We start from the raw sequence: 16771 nt of genomic DNA on the forward strand, positions 1-16771 counted from the left end.
TTCCAGTTCACCCTACCACAATGAGTATATAGTTGCATTCAATACTGAACAACTCTTTGTCATTTTGGGCAGCTCCAATTCATTTCCATTGTTACCAGTGTATCCCTGGTGTTTTTAAGTCTATAGTGAACATGCAGAGTCTTCAAATTATAATGCAGGACACATAGAAAACTCTTAAGAGGCAAATGTGGCTCATTTGAGCTTTTTGGTTGCCACGTGCACAAGACATCACATGGTTAAATAGGTCATGCAGTGACGTCATATGCATATAATCACCGCTGATAACAGTAACACTGATGTCACATAAAGCCTGATCAAATGAAGTTGCATTAGTGAATTAGAAGCATTTTTTGACAAGCTGGTACTTTTATAGATGCTCAGTGATAATTACTGTATTCCGCTTGTATCTAAATAAATTAATATAAATAACCAGAAGGTCATAATTGAATTTGAATATTGGTTTTAAATGATTGTATCAGCAATACCACCACATTGGTGTAGAATTAAATGGGAGGTGTGGACAAAATATCTGCACGATTAGGTGAAACCTGTAATTAAAAAAAGGGGCCTTGAAATCATTGTAATAGCAAACATGTCAATAAATTGCCTTGATCACTTGATGTAAAGATTCCAATTTTATGGCACATAGATGCTTATTGAATTTTTCCAAAGTGTATTGCCCCTTTTGTTCTTCCTTTACCTTTTTCACTCTTCACAAACATTTGTAACAGAGGAGTGGTAGTAATTAGACAGTACGGGAATATCAATTTAAACCACAAAGCTCAAGCATGGTTGAGATAATCTCAAAATCTCTGTGATCAAGTGGCTCAACATGAGCAAGAAGGAACAGACCAAGCACAGCAACAAGCGGGAAGTGGAGAAGTTTCCAGAGGACATGGGGCCACAGTAATGCACATCTCATACCTCCTTCCATGTATTTGCTCGCTTGATGCCAGGAACGCATCCAGCACACAACAGGCGATCAGTGACTTTTCACTGGTTGATGAGGTCCAGCTGCTACCTTTGGCTCTTCGGAGAAATGCCTGGAGTACTAATTGGTTATGTAACTAAACAGACCTCTGATTAGCATGCAAGACCAGCTGTGTCTCACACAGGCTTCGCACAATATGCAGGGAGACTATCATTAGCCCATTCCTTGCTGCACTTTAGGATTAATCTTCTGAAGAATTTTGCAGCAGAGAAAACTGTTTGAATGCATTGTCTGATAAGATTATGGCAGATGATTCAATTGTTTTCAAAAAGGGAATAGATAAATATTTGAGAAGGATACCAATTATAGTTTGGTAAAGATCAGAGAAGCAAATCTAATTGGATATATCTTTCAGAGAGACTGATTTTGACATGGCAAACACAGAGAAAATTGGTTTATGTATTAAAGGAATAAGATGGATCATGTTTCCACATATCACAAATTCATAATGCATTTTCAACCTATGGTATAGTTTGTGTATTAAGAAAAAAACTACATCTCCACAGTAATTGTCATGATCTTAGGTTATCTTTAATCTTATGATGTCCTTTTAAAGTGTAGCAACTATTGTAATGTAGGCAATAAAATATGTCTATGATTTAACAAAATGCATCTAGGTTCAAGGTTTTCAGTCCTTAATTTTCAAAGACCACTCTTCCAGTTTTACGTCCGCTTCAACTAAACTGGTGTTTGCTTTGCGTTAATGGCTAGAGTTCTGTGTTAGAAATTGTTAGTTTAAATCACACTGCACAGAATTGAAGATCTAACAGCAGCTGACATTCCAGATCGAGTTAAAGTTGCATTATTGAGGATGCTGTCTTTGTGATTTAAACCAATTCAAAGAAAAAACTCAGGGGGTTTGGCATTATCCACTGACTACTTATCCTTAACAACGGTGCTTTTACAACAGATTTCACACATATTGAGTTTTCAAAAGGTAAAATGCTTTATAAGAATGTGAAAGTAAAATTTCAGATTGATGTGACACCACCATGTATGTTATTTCTAGTGTATGTGTTTCGGCCATTACAGACATTATTATTTTCACAATTAAGTCAATTGCTAATTAACATCAATAGCAGAGGAAATCTTCTCCCTTTAATAACTTAAAGATGTCAGTAGATTTAGTGAGCCGGGCACTGAAATTGGTACTGAGCAGAAGAAAGGACTGGAGAAGGGTGTATGATGAAGCTTAGTGATGTTACGTGGCTTTAGAAAGTAACACCTACACAGGTGTCTTTTTCTGACAATTTGTTCTGGTTCCCTAAATAATCCTGAAAATGAACATGATCAGAAGAACTATTACTTACATTTAATCCTGGAGTTCCACTTTCACCTTTCATCCCAGGTTCACCCTGAAACATATTTGATGAAACCTTTATTAAAATCAATGGACAGCAGGTTTAAAATTAAATACAGTCATAGTAAAATACAGTCTGAGCCCTGCCTAGTCTCACTGTCCATGGTTTGTGGCAGCTTCCAGTTACCTTTCTCAAGATGTGGAAGGCTGATCAGCACTTAAACAGGCAAGTAGGATGAACAAATTTAAAGAAAGTTGAAACAAAATTAAATAGTTAAAAAATAAATTACATTGAAATATTGTTAAAAGCCAAAGAATAATTCTTCTAAACATTAAAAATAATGTAATATAAGTGAAACACTGACCCATAATTATCTTAAATTTAGTAAATGACGTACAACAATCAAATCATATACAAATGTTTTTGCCTTTCAGAAAATGGTTCTTGACATATCTCCAGTTGAAATTGAATCTGAAACAGTAATTATGTTTGCTGCTGCACGTTTTTGTAGCACAAAAATTAGCTTGGTTGTTCTGAGAAAACTGTGGGTTTTGCAAACAACTGGTGTTGCTTCTATAGAACCTAGCAAAACATTCTGAATACTTTCAGTAAAGATGGGATATTGGGCAGAGTATTAAAGGAGGAAATGTATTGGCATGGATAGTGGATTGGTTAACCAATAGAAGGCAGAGAGTTGGTATAAATGGGTGCTTCTCCGGTTGGCAGTCAGTGATGAGTGGGGTGCTGTAAGGGTCAGTGCTGGGCCCGCAGCTGTTTACCATTTAGATTGATGATTTGGAAGAGGGGACTGAGTGTAGCTTAGCAAAATTTGCTGATGACACTAAACTGAGTGGAAAAGCAAATTGTACAGAGGATGTGGAGAGTCTGCAGAGGGATATAGATAGGTTAAGTGATTGGGCCAAGGTCTGGCAGATGGAATACAATGTTGGTAAATGCGAGATCATCCACTTTGGAAGGAATAATAGAAGAGCAGATTATTATTTAAATGGTGAAAGTTTGTAGCATGCTGTTGTGCAGAGGGACTTGGGAGTGTTTGTTCATGAATTGCAAAAAGTTGGCTTGCAGGTACAACAGGTTATTAAGAAGGCAAACGAAATGTTGGCCTTCGTTGCTAGAATTCAAGAGCAGGGAGGTCATGCTGCAACTATACAGGGTACTGGTGAGGCTGCACCTGGGGTACTGTGTGCAGTTCTGGTTTCCATACTTGAGGAAGGATATACTGGCTTTGGAGGCAGTGCAGAGGAGGTTCACCAGGTTGATTCCAGGGATGAAGGGGTTAACCTATAAGGAGAGATTGAGTCGCCTGGGACTATACTCTCTCGAGTTCAGAAGAATGAGAGGGGATCTTATAGAAACATACAAAATTTTGAAAGGGATAGATAAGATAGAAGTAGGAAAGTTGTTTCCATTGGTAGGTGAGACTAGAACTGGGGGACATTGGCTCAAGATTCAGGGGAGAAGATTTAGGACGGAGATGAGGAAGAACTGTTTTTCCCAGAGAGTGGTGAATCTGTGGAATTCTCTGCCCAGGGAAGTAGTTGAGGCTTCCTCACTAAATATATTTAAGAAACAGATAGATTTTTACATAGTACGTGAATTAAGGGTTATGGGGAAAAGGCAGGTAGATGGAGCTGAGTTTATGGACAGATCAGCCATGATCTTATTGAATGGCGGGGCAGGCTTGATGGGCCGGATGGCCTACTCCTGCTCCTATTTTTAATGTTCTTATGAAACCAAAATTGTGATTGAAATAGTATGTGTTGAAGAGGTCTTTGAAAACAGAGAGAGAACTGAAGATTTAAAGTTCTGCCATCTTTGGTGGAATAAGGACTACAGTATGGAAGGATGGAGAGTATAGGTTGGAATATTGTTCCTGGGGAAGATTATAAATGTACAATCAGGTGTTCCAACACTTCATTTTCAAAATCAATACCCTTGGTTTTGGGAAGGCGAGTGGTTGGGGATATGTGATATATAGTGCAGCTACTATGAGGTGGGAAATGGGGAGAATTGGTTCAAATGCTGATTTTACGATCGTTTCTGTGTTAACAAAATAACTGAAGTGAATTTGACCAACTAGACTGACATCCCTTTGCAATCCCAACTGAGGCAGGTAATCAAAATTAGGAAGTCACCAAAGGTGATTAGGGAACATACAGTGCCCAACATTGATTGACATCTAGCATAAGGTGTAATGTTGCTGTAAAGAGTCGTCTTCAGCTTCATCTTGGATGGTTTGTTGGACATTGTGTATAAAAATTTTCCATATTAAATCATATTCACAGATAAACAAATGAGCCTTAACCCCCTTCCCCCACCACCACCCAAAGAAAGTTTTAAAAGTTCTGACTGTGACCTCTTTGGAACAATCTTGCTGGGCTGGGAATTAGAAATCACATTAGTAAATCTGATATGAGGCAAGAACTGAGTAAAACTGCCACAGTTATAATGCCAACAATTTACAAGCACAAACTTGAGCAGAATAGCAGTCATCCTTTTGGGATGTGTGTCTTCATTTTAAAATAATTAGAAAATTGCTTGTTATCCAAAGGGATTTCACCCCATGACTAAATTAACTGAAAATGTAAATTAACAGAATTCCATGAGGGCCGAATGAAATATGAAATACTCACAGTTTTAGGTGATCAGTTCTTAATTATGGTCCAAGTTAGTTATAGTTATCGGCCATCAGTTTCATTGGCCTCACACACCAATGACATAATATAGGCCAGTCAGGAAAACTGCAACTTTTCCATAATATATATATCGATCTGGAACAGTTTCACATGAGTGCAAACACCCTTCATTAACCTAACTGCAAATGGCTGGGTAACTGAGACCCTTTCTGGTTAAGTTGGAGGGTATCTGGTGCAGTGTTCAGACCATTATAGATAGGTCCACTTTAAGCCACTGCTTGTTGTCAAGTTCGTCACCATTACAGCCTGGCTTGTTCATGATTTTAACCATTTTCCCCCCATCTAGCAACCCTGAATTCACCTCACTGTCACAACCCAAATCAATGTGCAGCTTTAATTCAACTGCTTCAGTCTTTCTGTGTGGTCCTGTCCTTCCTAATACTGATGCAAAACAGTTTTCTTAATGATGTTATAAATGACAAGGAAAGTTTACTGCAGTGTGAATATTCTGCAGGATGTTTCAAACAATTTGCTGTAGAAAAACATTTCTGTTCAGCAAGGATTTCAAGCTACTTAAAATATACTCTCCTTTCACTATTCCCATGTTGCGTGAGATTTCAAGGGATTGTTTGAAATACTTAAGGTGACTTTCTGAATCATTGTATTTAAGGCCAACACACAATTTTTAATTTCACCTCTATCGGTTCTTTAATTTAAATCTTCGTCTGCATACTTTGAGAAGCTATTTCTCTTCATAGTCTGATTCTTATTGCACTGTTGACCATTGAGCGGCTGGATGAAGACTCAAGTTACTACTGCTAATAACGGAATGCTGGGTGGACCCATGCCAGAAGCAAAATAACATTTATATTTTCTTGCTTAAATTAGCAGTGGATTTTTTAAAAAACATAATCACCAAAAACATCCTCCAATTTCAGAAATGTCACTGCAGGTTACCTGAAACTCTAGCCTTCTCATTTGGGATGTGGTTTTGTGAGCAGACAGTCAAATAGAGACACATGGCTATAATTTTCAATTATTTGTACCTTTAGGATTCAACCTCAGCTTAAAGAAGCTTAGATAAATAATGCTACTGACAAGAATGTTTCCATATTTTCACAATTTAGATTCAGTTGACAATAATCATATCATTCTTTCTGCTAATGCTACATACAGTATACATTGGAAACAATCTGTGTTCAGACACAAATAATTATCTGAAGTTCAGCCCAAAAATGTACAGCTTAGAAATGCCTTTACAAGTAAAGCAGTTTATAAGTTTAATTTATGCAATCCAAGCTTTAAAAGATTCAAATTCCTTAGCATCACCATTTATCAACTCCAAATGGACTGATTAGAAAATGTGGTGAATTATCAAATTGCAAGTCAGAAAACCACAATTAGAGATCTATTATGATTATTTACATTAGTAATGATTAACCATAGGGAGTTTCAGAGTCAAATTAAATTCAGACTCATAGTATACTAAATAGTCTATTCAGTGCTTTATATTTCATGTACTAACTCGCATTCTATGGCAACATGAAATCTGTGCCGATTTTCAACTAGAAGGCATCAACTGCCACACGGGAAAGAAAGGCAAATGGTCGTGGCATGTCCAGATCCGAAAGAAGCTTTGGGCATTTTATTTGCATATGCAATATAGCCATTTTGACAATTCCCACACCCTGTCCACTACTAAGACTTTCTCCACTATCAGATTGCTTTGTCTGAGTGAGCAAGTACGAGGCACATTCAATAAATGAGAAAGTCCTCCTACACAATATGTGTGTGTGTGTGTGTGTGTGTATATAGACCATAACAGACCCTGACTTTATCATTTCCTATCAGAGTCACCTTATGTACAGATACTCCTGTACCTAGCATCTCTTTATGGACATACAAGCTAATATTACATATTTATTGTGTTTTTATTGAGTTCTTTGTGTTTATTTTGTTTTTTATGCTGCATTGGATCCAGAGTAACAACCATTTTGTCCCACTTGGCACTCGCGTGCTGCTGAATGACAATGCACAATCTTGAGTCATAGAACAGCAGATGTTCTCATCCTGCCAGCGTATTTCAATTGTCTTCTCCCTGCAATCCACATTCTCGCCTCAGCCTTTTGATTTCTCTTTGGACCTGACCTCGAATATCCCCTCACCGTTCTTGTATCCCTCCACCCCAGTGCCTGATACTCTGTCCAAGTCTCCACTTCCCACTCGGAATACTGATCATGGCAGGTGGACTGGGAAAACCTACGAGATGGGGAATTTCTAGAATGCCTACGAGATGGCTTTTTAGAGCAGCTTTTGTTGAGTCCATTGGGGATCAGCTACTCTGGATTGGTTGTTGTGTAACGAACTGGAATTGATTAGAGAGCTTAAGGTAAAAGAACCCTAGTGGAAAGTGATAACAATATGATCAAAAACAAGAAAAAATCTGTAGGTGCTGGAAATCCAAGCAACACACACAAAATGCTGGAGGAACTTAACTGCGTCTATGGAAAAGAGAACAGTTGACATTTTGGCTGAAACTCTTCACAGGGACTAGAGAAACAAAGGTGAGGAGTTAGAGTAAGAGGGGAGGAAGAAACAAGGTGACAGGTGAAATGGGAGTGGGAGGGGTGAAGTAAAGAGCTGGGAAGTTGATTGGTAAAAGAGATACAGGGCTGGAGAAGGAAGAATCTGATAGGAGAGGACAGGAGGCCACGGAAGAGAGAAAAGGTTGGAGGAGCACCAGAGAGAGGTGATGGGCAGGTAAGGTGATAAAGTGAGTGAGGGTAAAAGGGATTGGGACTGGTGAAGGGGAGGGCATTACCAGAAGTTCGAGAATTGATGTTCGTGTCATCAGGTTGGAGGCTACTCAGAATATAATATAAGGTGTTGCTCCTCCAACCTGAGTGTGGCTTCATTGTGACAGCAGGGGAGGCCATGGACTGACATGGCTGGATGGAAATGGGAAGTGGAATTAAAATGGGTTGCTACTGGGACGTCCCACTTTTTCTACCTCACTACCCTTTCACTACTTCTGTTTTTGCACTATTTTTAATTTAACTGTTTAATACACATATATGTATATATATGTAAATCAATTACAGTGTGGTGAACTAGATATACCTGTCTGACTGCTCCTGTGGCTCCTCCCACAGACCCCTGTATAAAGGTGACTGCGGCCTGTTGCCCAGCCTCATTCTCCAGGATGTAGTGTTGTTCATTCTTCCAGTCAATAAAAGCTGATACCTTGCTTCTTACGTCTCAGAGTGAGTTATTGATGGTGCATCATACAGTAAGTATATACTGCTATCACTAAGTTTCACAACATATTCTGGTGATATTAAACCTGATTCTGATACTTGGATAGATTAGGAGACTGTGCAAAGAAGTGGCAATGGAATACAATTTCAGGAAGTATACGGCTGGTAGAAGAAATGAAAGGCTTGACTATTTTCTAAATGGAGAAAAAAATACAAAAGACTGAGGCACAAGGGGACTTGGGAGTCATTGTGCAGGATTCCCTAAAGGTTAATTTGAAGGTTGTATTTGTGGTGAGGAAGGCAAATGCAATGGTAGCATTCATTTCAAGAGGACTACAACAAGTGTATGGGACATTGGAAAAAAAGTTGAATTTCCCCATGGGGATGAATAAAGTATCTATCTATCTATCTATCTATCTAAAAGAAAGGAGGTAATGTTGAGACTTTATAAAGCACTGGTGAGGCCTCACTTGGAGTATCGTGAACAGTTTTGGGCCCCTTTTAGAAAGAAAGCACTGAAACCGGAGAGGGTTCAAAGGAGGATCATGAAAATCATCCCAGGATTTGATGGCTTGTCATATGAAGAGCATTTGATGGCTCTGGCCTGTATTCACTGGAATTCAGAAGAATGAGGGGTGATCTCATTGAAACCTGTCGAACGGTGAAAGTTCTTGATAAAGTGGATGTGGAGGGGATGTTTTCTTTGGTGGGAGAGCCTTACACCAGAGGACACAGCCTCAGGATAGAGGACCATCCTTTTAGAACGGAGATGCAGACGAATTTCTTTAGCTAGAAGTGGTGAATCTGTGGAATTCTTTGCCACAGGAAGCTGTGGAAGCCAGGTCTTTATGTATATTTAAGGCAGAGGTTGATAGATTCTTGATTGATCAGGTTATGAAGGGATATGCGGAGAAGGCAGATTGGAGTGAGAGGGATATTGGATCAGCCATGATGAAATGGCAGAACAGACTCAATGGGCCAAATGGCCTAATTCTGCTCCTATATCTTATGGTTCTTATATCTGCAGTGAAGTGAGTTAAGAATACTCATGAATCAGGAATGCAGGGTTTTTTTTATTGACTCCAAAAAGGGAATAGAGGACCAGTGCAATAGCAGGTGGTGAGGTAGGAGGAACAGAACTGCATAATGCACGTTACTGAGTTGGAAGCCCCTGCCATTACGATGGTAGGATAGTTCACTTGTATCCTTTGCCTTGATCCTTTCTACTGCAAACCCAGGTTCTGTATCCCTTTGTTTAAAATTTCTCGTGAAAACGCTATCAGAATGCTTGCTACAACAAATCTCAGCCTCTTTAATGCATGCATGGAATGTAGCTTGAATGGCATGTACTAGTATTTCATGATAGCCTGGCTGGTGATTATCCCAAATTTCATGGCCCTTTTGCTTTCAATTAGAAGCACATCTGAGTCAATCTTTGTAAATCACATTCTCCCCACCGCCAACGACATCCAGTGCTTCCACAGCACTGTGAAGCTGCAGGTTTTGCTTTTCACAAAAGGACTACTGTTACCATCTTCTGTTCTCCAGTTCCTCTAGTTCAGAACACAAAGCTTAATTTTAGTCTCACACTGTTTGCCAACCTAATGTTGTAGGCTGGACTTATGTAGTCAAACATAGTAACATAAGGTGCCATTGCTGAGACAGTAGAAAAATGGTTGGAAAATTTATTGCAATGCCCACCCTATGGTACAATATAGAATATTATAGAATGTACTTTTATGCTTCACTCGCCTGTTTTAAATTGATTTCTGAACATATTCTCCCTAAACTACTGTAAGTTCATTGCGAGAACTCCTCAAGTAAACATTTCAGAGATACAGACTAATTCTACACAGCTGCATTTTATTTACCTGAAAATCGCTGCATTGGATCCAAAAGCACAAACATTTCATTATGACAAAGGCTAACTGTGGGCAGCTGAACTTTTTAAATACTCATTAAATCAAAAACATTCTGATAAGTCCTGTTGGATTGAAAGAATAGCAAGCAAGGGGGATTCCAGAACTTATCTTTCAGCAGAATAAAGTAGCAAGAATGTAAGGAAAATGTCTGTAAAGTAATATTCAGCATACATACAAGGCAAAATTGCAAAATTTTTACGGTATTTAAAGAGGCAATAAAAAGTGAATTTAACATCTTTCTTGGGCAAGACCAATCTTGTGATTCTGAGTACTTGTAATTTTCAACACAAGCTCTCTGCCAAAGCTATGGAATGATTTGCTCACTGCCCCAGCATTCTTGAAGGAACCAGTCACTCAGGGATAAGTGGGCAAATTAAATTAAACAGTAAATTAACTATATTAAAGATTGCTATTACTTTTCAAATATTGCTGCAGCAAGCAAACCACATGGACAACAGGAAAATATGTGACTGAGTAAGGAAGCATGAAATGGAATCTTAGGCAGAATTGCTCAGAAACAGAGAGCCAGTAAAGTGAGACAACTGCACATTTTTAATAATCCTGCACAAGGAAATACAAGGCAGTTCAATCTTCTATTCACTGTTAATGGCATTTTACCACAGGAATGTAGTGGTTTATACACCACTGCTGGTTCAGGTTACACCACGGCAAACTGTGAATAGGCCTGGTAACTTACGCTTCTGTGTAAGTTTGCCATGGAGGTTGCCAGCTTGCCTTAAAATGCAATGTATGTCCTTCTAGGAAAGGAGCATCATATCTACCTACTCCTATTCGCATGCGATGGTAAATATGTAGCTAATAAAACAGGGAATGAAACTGAAAGAAAATATTGGCATCAGTCTAAGCTTTGACAGTAAATGACTCCTTCCTAAGAAACAGGCTGCTGTAGTTAAAGAACAACCTGACAGAGTACAGGCACCCATTGGTACATACTCACCTCACTCATACTTCCAGAAAATGTTTACTGGCTGTGTGCTCCAGTGCATGAATCCTCTGCCAGTGCTCCTGCCACAGTGAAACAGTGACCTCATCCTCTCAAGGCTTGGAACGCAGTGAGCCACTGGATCACTGTACAGAGGCTGCCACTGTCGGGCAGGCAGTCAGAGCCCGAAAACTTTGGTCACATGTTCACCAGTGGTCACTGGGGTGAGCTGTGTAACGGCACAAAGGGAGGGCAAGGCCACGGCTTCTATCTTATCCAGCCAGAGATTGCAGACTCAAGCCAGCTCCATCACGGGTACAAACTTCCCCAACATCAAGGAATCTTCAGAAGGCAGCATCCATTATTAAGGACTGTCACCATCCAGGGCACGTCCTCTTCTCATTGCTAATATCAGGGAGAGGTACAGGAGCCTGAAGATGCACACTCAACATTTTAGGAACAGTTTCTTCCCCTCCACCATCAGATTTCTGAATGGTCCATGATTCTGGTTACAAGGCAGACCGCAGGATCAGGGTGCTCTGTCAAAGCACGGAGCGCACGCTCACATGCTGACCAGGGTGTAGCGCGGAGCCCACAGCTCAACCCTGAGGAGACTCGCCTTTTGATCAGATCACAGGCAGCCTTTGGACCTTACCTCAGTGCCTCACTTCCACTGAGCCTTGCAGTGATCAGAGCACTTAACCTTCCTATTGCAGCTGGTAACAGCCGAGCCCTCAACCAGGCTCCCAGTGGAACAGGGGATGGAGCACACTTTCCATCAGACTTTTGGATAAACAGTGGTGTCATGATGCCTGTCGATATATAGTGCTATATTGGTGAGCGCTCATCAGTCTCCATCACTGGTGGGAAATTGGCATGCAAGAGTATACAGAACACTTGGAAAATAGCAACAAGATAGACAAATCAACTTGGCAGCAAGGTAGCATAGTGGTTAGTATGATGCTGTTACAGCACAGTGACCCAGGTTCAACTCCACATCTGTCTGTACATTCTTCCCCTGACCCCATGGATTTCCTCCGGGCACCCTGATTTCCTCCCAAATTCCAAAGGCACGAGGATAGTAGGTTAATTGGTCACATGGAAGTAATTCGGGTGGCACGGGCTCATTGGGCTAGAACGTCCTGTTACCATGCTGGCTCTCTCAATAAATAAGACAGTGATTTCTGGAAGGCAATCACCATCGGCATCTTTTTGGAGTTTTTGTTTGAGGTTAAAACTGATCGAATACATGAAGGGAAACCAGTGGATATGTAGCGCTGAATTCTCAGAAGGCTTTCAGGTAATTTTTAGTCCAAGATAATATATTATATCCCAAATATTGCCCTTTAGTTTTATCCTGATATGTCTAGCTATTTTAGAGTTCTGTAATTTTCATTTGGTTCCTCTTTCATACTTTTGAATTCTAACCAGCAAATCTAATCTCAATTCATTAGACAATATCGCCAACTCAAGTATTGGTCTGGTGAACTTCTGGTACCTCCCTCTAGAGTTTTATATCTTATATTTGAAGCACATTTTTAGACTTAAGTATGAAATTTTGGAGGATAATTAAAACTCACAAGTATCTTTAGAACAGTTGATGACATAACTCTCTACAGAATACATAAGACATTCTCCATTTTACATTCATAAAGCTAATGAAAAATGGTGCTCATTACACAAAGTTAAGACCCATGCACAATCAGTAACTGCATTTGGCTCTGCTGGGCAAAACCATGAAGTTAAAGCCGAGGCTTTTGAGACACCAAAGCAGAAGTGACGGGTGAAACAAATAAAATCTAACAACGATATAAAAAAAATCAAAAGAAAACCATTTAACTGTGTGTCCATAAACACAAGAGATCCTGCAGATGTTGGAAATCTAGAGCAAAATGCTGCAGGAACTTAGCAAGTCATGCAGCATCTGTGGAGAGAAATAGAGTCGACATTTCAGGCTGATGCCCTTCCAACAGCATTGGAGTTAACTGTGTTGTCGGACGTGATAGGCACCAGAGCAAGTTATGTTCTGAAGTACGTAATTCTTTTGATGTTTTGTTTTATTCTAATGCTTATCTTGATGTTTGTGATTGGTAATGTTTATTATTGTTACATGTACTGAGATACAGTGAAATGCTTTTGTTTACATGCCATCTAGACAGATCATTCAGGCAAAATGACATTGCGTTAGCGCGAAAGAAAACACGCAGAATGCAGAAGGTAGTGTCACAGTTACAGAGAGACTGCAATGCATTTGCATTTGCAAATTGCAAATAAATGAAAGGTCATTGATCAGACAGATTGAGAGATCAAAAGTCAATGTGGAGAATTATGGTTAATACATTTTTAATAAAAAGCATATTTGGTGATTCTATTAGTTAACATTCCATCCAAGTTTCCTTGAATGTTCATTCAGGATTGGAATTACAGTGCATTTTTCCTGATTTGCTGATTATCTACTCTTCAGTTCCCTAATCTAAAGTGTAGTTGTTTAGCTTTGAGACAAGTGTGCCAATTTGGAAGGAGACATGAATATTTAAAAACCTGGAGAATTAATATAACTAAGGTTTATCTTAATCTTAATCAGACCTTTGTGATTAGCCTCTGATATTGACATCTCTGCGCCTCACACCAACAATCCCCTGGAGGAAGGATTGGGCATACCATTAACCACGAAAGTTACAGACCAACCACGTACTGCCACTACAGCAGCATGTGGGAAATATTCCCTATCTCCCTCGCCATCCACAAGGCACATCATGATGAACCATCCATTTGGATAAGCTTCAAGCTACCCCTCTGTAGGTGCTCATGCTTTGATGCAGATCTCTGGAATTCTGTGCCTGAACCTAACTGGGTTTTTTTTTAAAGCTCATTTTTCCTTTTTTAAGGTGCTCCTTGAACAGTCTTCTGATTTTCTGCCCTAATATCTCCTCAACACCTGACAATGATCCCCACCCCAAGTGCTGTTGTACAGTTTCAACAACGATTCATTGATGTTGGTAGCTTCCCAATGCATGTTAACTGCAACTCAGCTCTATATTTCTTACACTTCTTATTGCAGTGAATTTGGACTATTTCACCCAGAATTATTTGTGAATGGGCTGCATTGCCACCTGGCTAAATATCCACAGGTTGGTCTCTAGCACAAATTCTCTCTTCGGTCACTGTTTAAGGCACTCTGGCATTCCACCTTGTTCCAAGCTAAACTTCCATCCAACTTGACAAAGACTTTCTATTTCCACTCCCTGCCCCAACTCAGATTCCAGCCAACTTGTTGAAACCTTCATCCATACAGTTAGAAGGAAATCGTACACCCAAGGGGGAAATCATCAGGGTGCAAAGACAAGGTCAAGGAAAATCCCATGAGATTCCACAGGTAAATTGAGTGTAGGAGGGTGGCTAGGGAGAGAGTAGGTGCCCCTAAGGACCAGCATTTCTATATGGATGTGCAGGTGCAGAAGATAGATCAGATGAATGAATTTTTCCATCAGTTTTTACGATGGAAAAGACCATGGAAGTTAAGGAGTTGAGGCAAAGAGCCATGATGTCTTGCACCGATATGAATGAGCAAAGACAAGATATTGGCAGTCTTAAGGCACGTTAAAGTGTATAAATCCCCAAGGCCCGACCAGATCGTCCTCAGACCTGATGAGAAGTTAAGGAAGAAACTGGGGAAGAATTATCACAGATGTTTGCATCAGCTTTAACCACAAATGACCTTTTGGATGACTGGAGGGTGGCTAATAAGGTACCATTGTTTAAGAAGAACAACCAAGTCAAAATAAGGAACTACAGGCTGATGAACCTGACATCAGTGGCAGGTAAGTTTCTGGCGGCAATTCTGAGGAGCAGGATCTACCCGCATTTGGTTAGAACAAGGACTAATTGTGGATATTCAGCATGGCGTCGTGTCTACATAGAACGTAGGTATCTACAGCACATTACAGGCCCTTCGGCCCACAATGTTGTGCTGACCCTGTAACCTACTCTAGAAACTGCCTAGAAATTCACTACTGCATAGCCCTCTAGTTTTCTAAGCTCCATGTACCTATCCAAGAGTTTCTTAAAAGACCCTACTGTATCTGCCCCCACCACCATCACTGGCAGCCCATTCCACGCACCTACCACTCTCTGTGTGAAAAATGTACCCCTGACATCCCCTCTGTACCTACTTCCAAGCACCTTAAAACTATGCCCCCTCGTGTTAGCCATTTCAGCCCTGGGAAAAAAGCCTCTGGCTATCCACATGATCAATGCCTCTCAACATCTTATACACCTCTGTCAGGTCACCTCCTATCCTCCATTGCTCCAAGGAGAACAGGGCAAGTTTACTCAACCTATTCTCATAAGGCACGCTCTCCAGATTGAGGAAATAGTGTCTCACAAATCTGTTGAGCATTTCCTGAAAGAGGCAACTAAGCAGATTAGTGAGGACAGGACAGTGGGACAGTGGATATTATCTATATGGACTTCAGCAAGAACTTTAACAAGGTCCCCTTTGGAAGCTCGTCTAGAATGTTAGATCACAGGGGATCCAGGGAGAGCTGGCTAAGTGGATACATAATTGACTTTATGGTAGTAAACCAACGGTGATGGTGGAAGGTTATTGTTCAGACTGGAGGCCTGAGACTAGTAATGTGCCACGGGGATCAGCTCTATGCTCATTGCTTTTTTTTTATTTATATAGGTGACTTGGATGAGGATTAACAAGTCATGCTCGCAGGTTTGCAGACGACATTAAAATAGATGATGTCATAGACGGTGAAGAAGGATACCAAAAATTGATCTTGGTAGCTATATAAGTGGGCCGAGGAATGGCACATAGAGTTCAATTCAGATAAATGCAAGGTGTTGCATCTTTGAAGTCAAACCAGGGTGGGACTTTGACAGTGAATGGTAGGGATCTGGGGAATGTTATAGGAGAGGAATCTAGGAGTACAAGTGCTTCGCTTGTTGAAAGTGCCATCACTGGCAGACAGATTGTTGAAAGAAGAACGCGGCATGCTGGCTTCCCTCAGTCAGAGCACTGAGTATTAAAGATAGGATATTATGTTGCTGTGGTAAAAGATGTTGGTCAGGCTGCCCTGGAACATTGTGTAGAGTTTTGATGACCATCACAGAGCTGAAAAGGGTGCAAAGAAGATTTATGAGAATGTTGCCAGGACTCAATGGCCTGATCTATAGGGAAGGCTAGGACTTTATTTGGAACATATGAGACTGATGGGTGACTTTATAGAGGTGTATAAAATCATGAGGGGCATAGATAAGTCCTTTCCAAAAGACTGGGGAATAAAAAAAGAACTAGATGGCATAGTTTTAATGTAAGAAGGGAAAGATTTAAAATGGACCTGAAGGAAAATTTTGTTACACAGAGGGTCGGTGCATATGGAACGAGCTGTCAGAGGGAGTGGTTGAGGCAGGTACAATAGCAACATATACTAGGCTTTTGGACAGGTACATGGGTAGGAAAGGTTTAGGGAAATTTAGGTCACAGGCAAACAGTACAAAGTTGTAATGGAGGCTAAATATTTGCAACACTTGAAAAATCATATAAACACAGTTTTAATGTGCTTACATTGCAAAGCATAAACTTGAAAGATTGTACGTGTTTGGTTTGATTCAACGGCTTTTACAAATCAGCTTTGAATAAAATTGCAATACCTCTGCAAGAACTTTCAAAATAGTCTTGAAGGCTGGAAG

The 16771-nt window shown here is 40.1% G+C and overlaps 1 protein-coding gene across 1 annotated transcript in view; it reads right to left on the bottom strand.

The window, feature by feature from the left end:
* LOC140739323 (uncharacterized) overlaps nucleotides 1–16771 on the bottom strand; it is a 145425-nt gene that overhangs the window by 32863 nt on the left and 95791 nt on the right. The window contains exon 10 of the mRNA XM_073067506.1: nucleotides 2302–2346. Coding sequence (XP_072923607.1) covers nucleotides 2302–2346 — 45 coding nt within the window. The remainder of the gene's footprint in view (nucleotides 1–2301; nucleotides 2347–16771) is intronic.

This window comes from Hemitrygon akajei, chromosome 15, assembly GCF_048418815.1.
Source record: "Hemitrygon akajei chromosome 15, sHemAka1.3, whole genome shotgun sequence".
In the NCBI taxonomy this organism is placed as follows: domain Eukaryota; kingdom Metazoa; phylum Chordata; class Chondrichthyes; order Myliobatiformes; family Dasyatidae; genus Hemitrygon; species Hemitrygon akajei.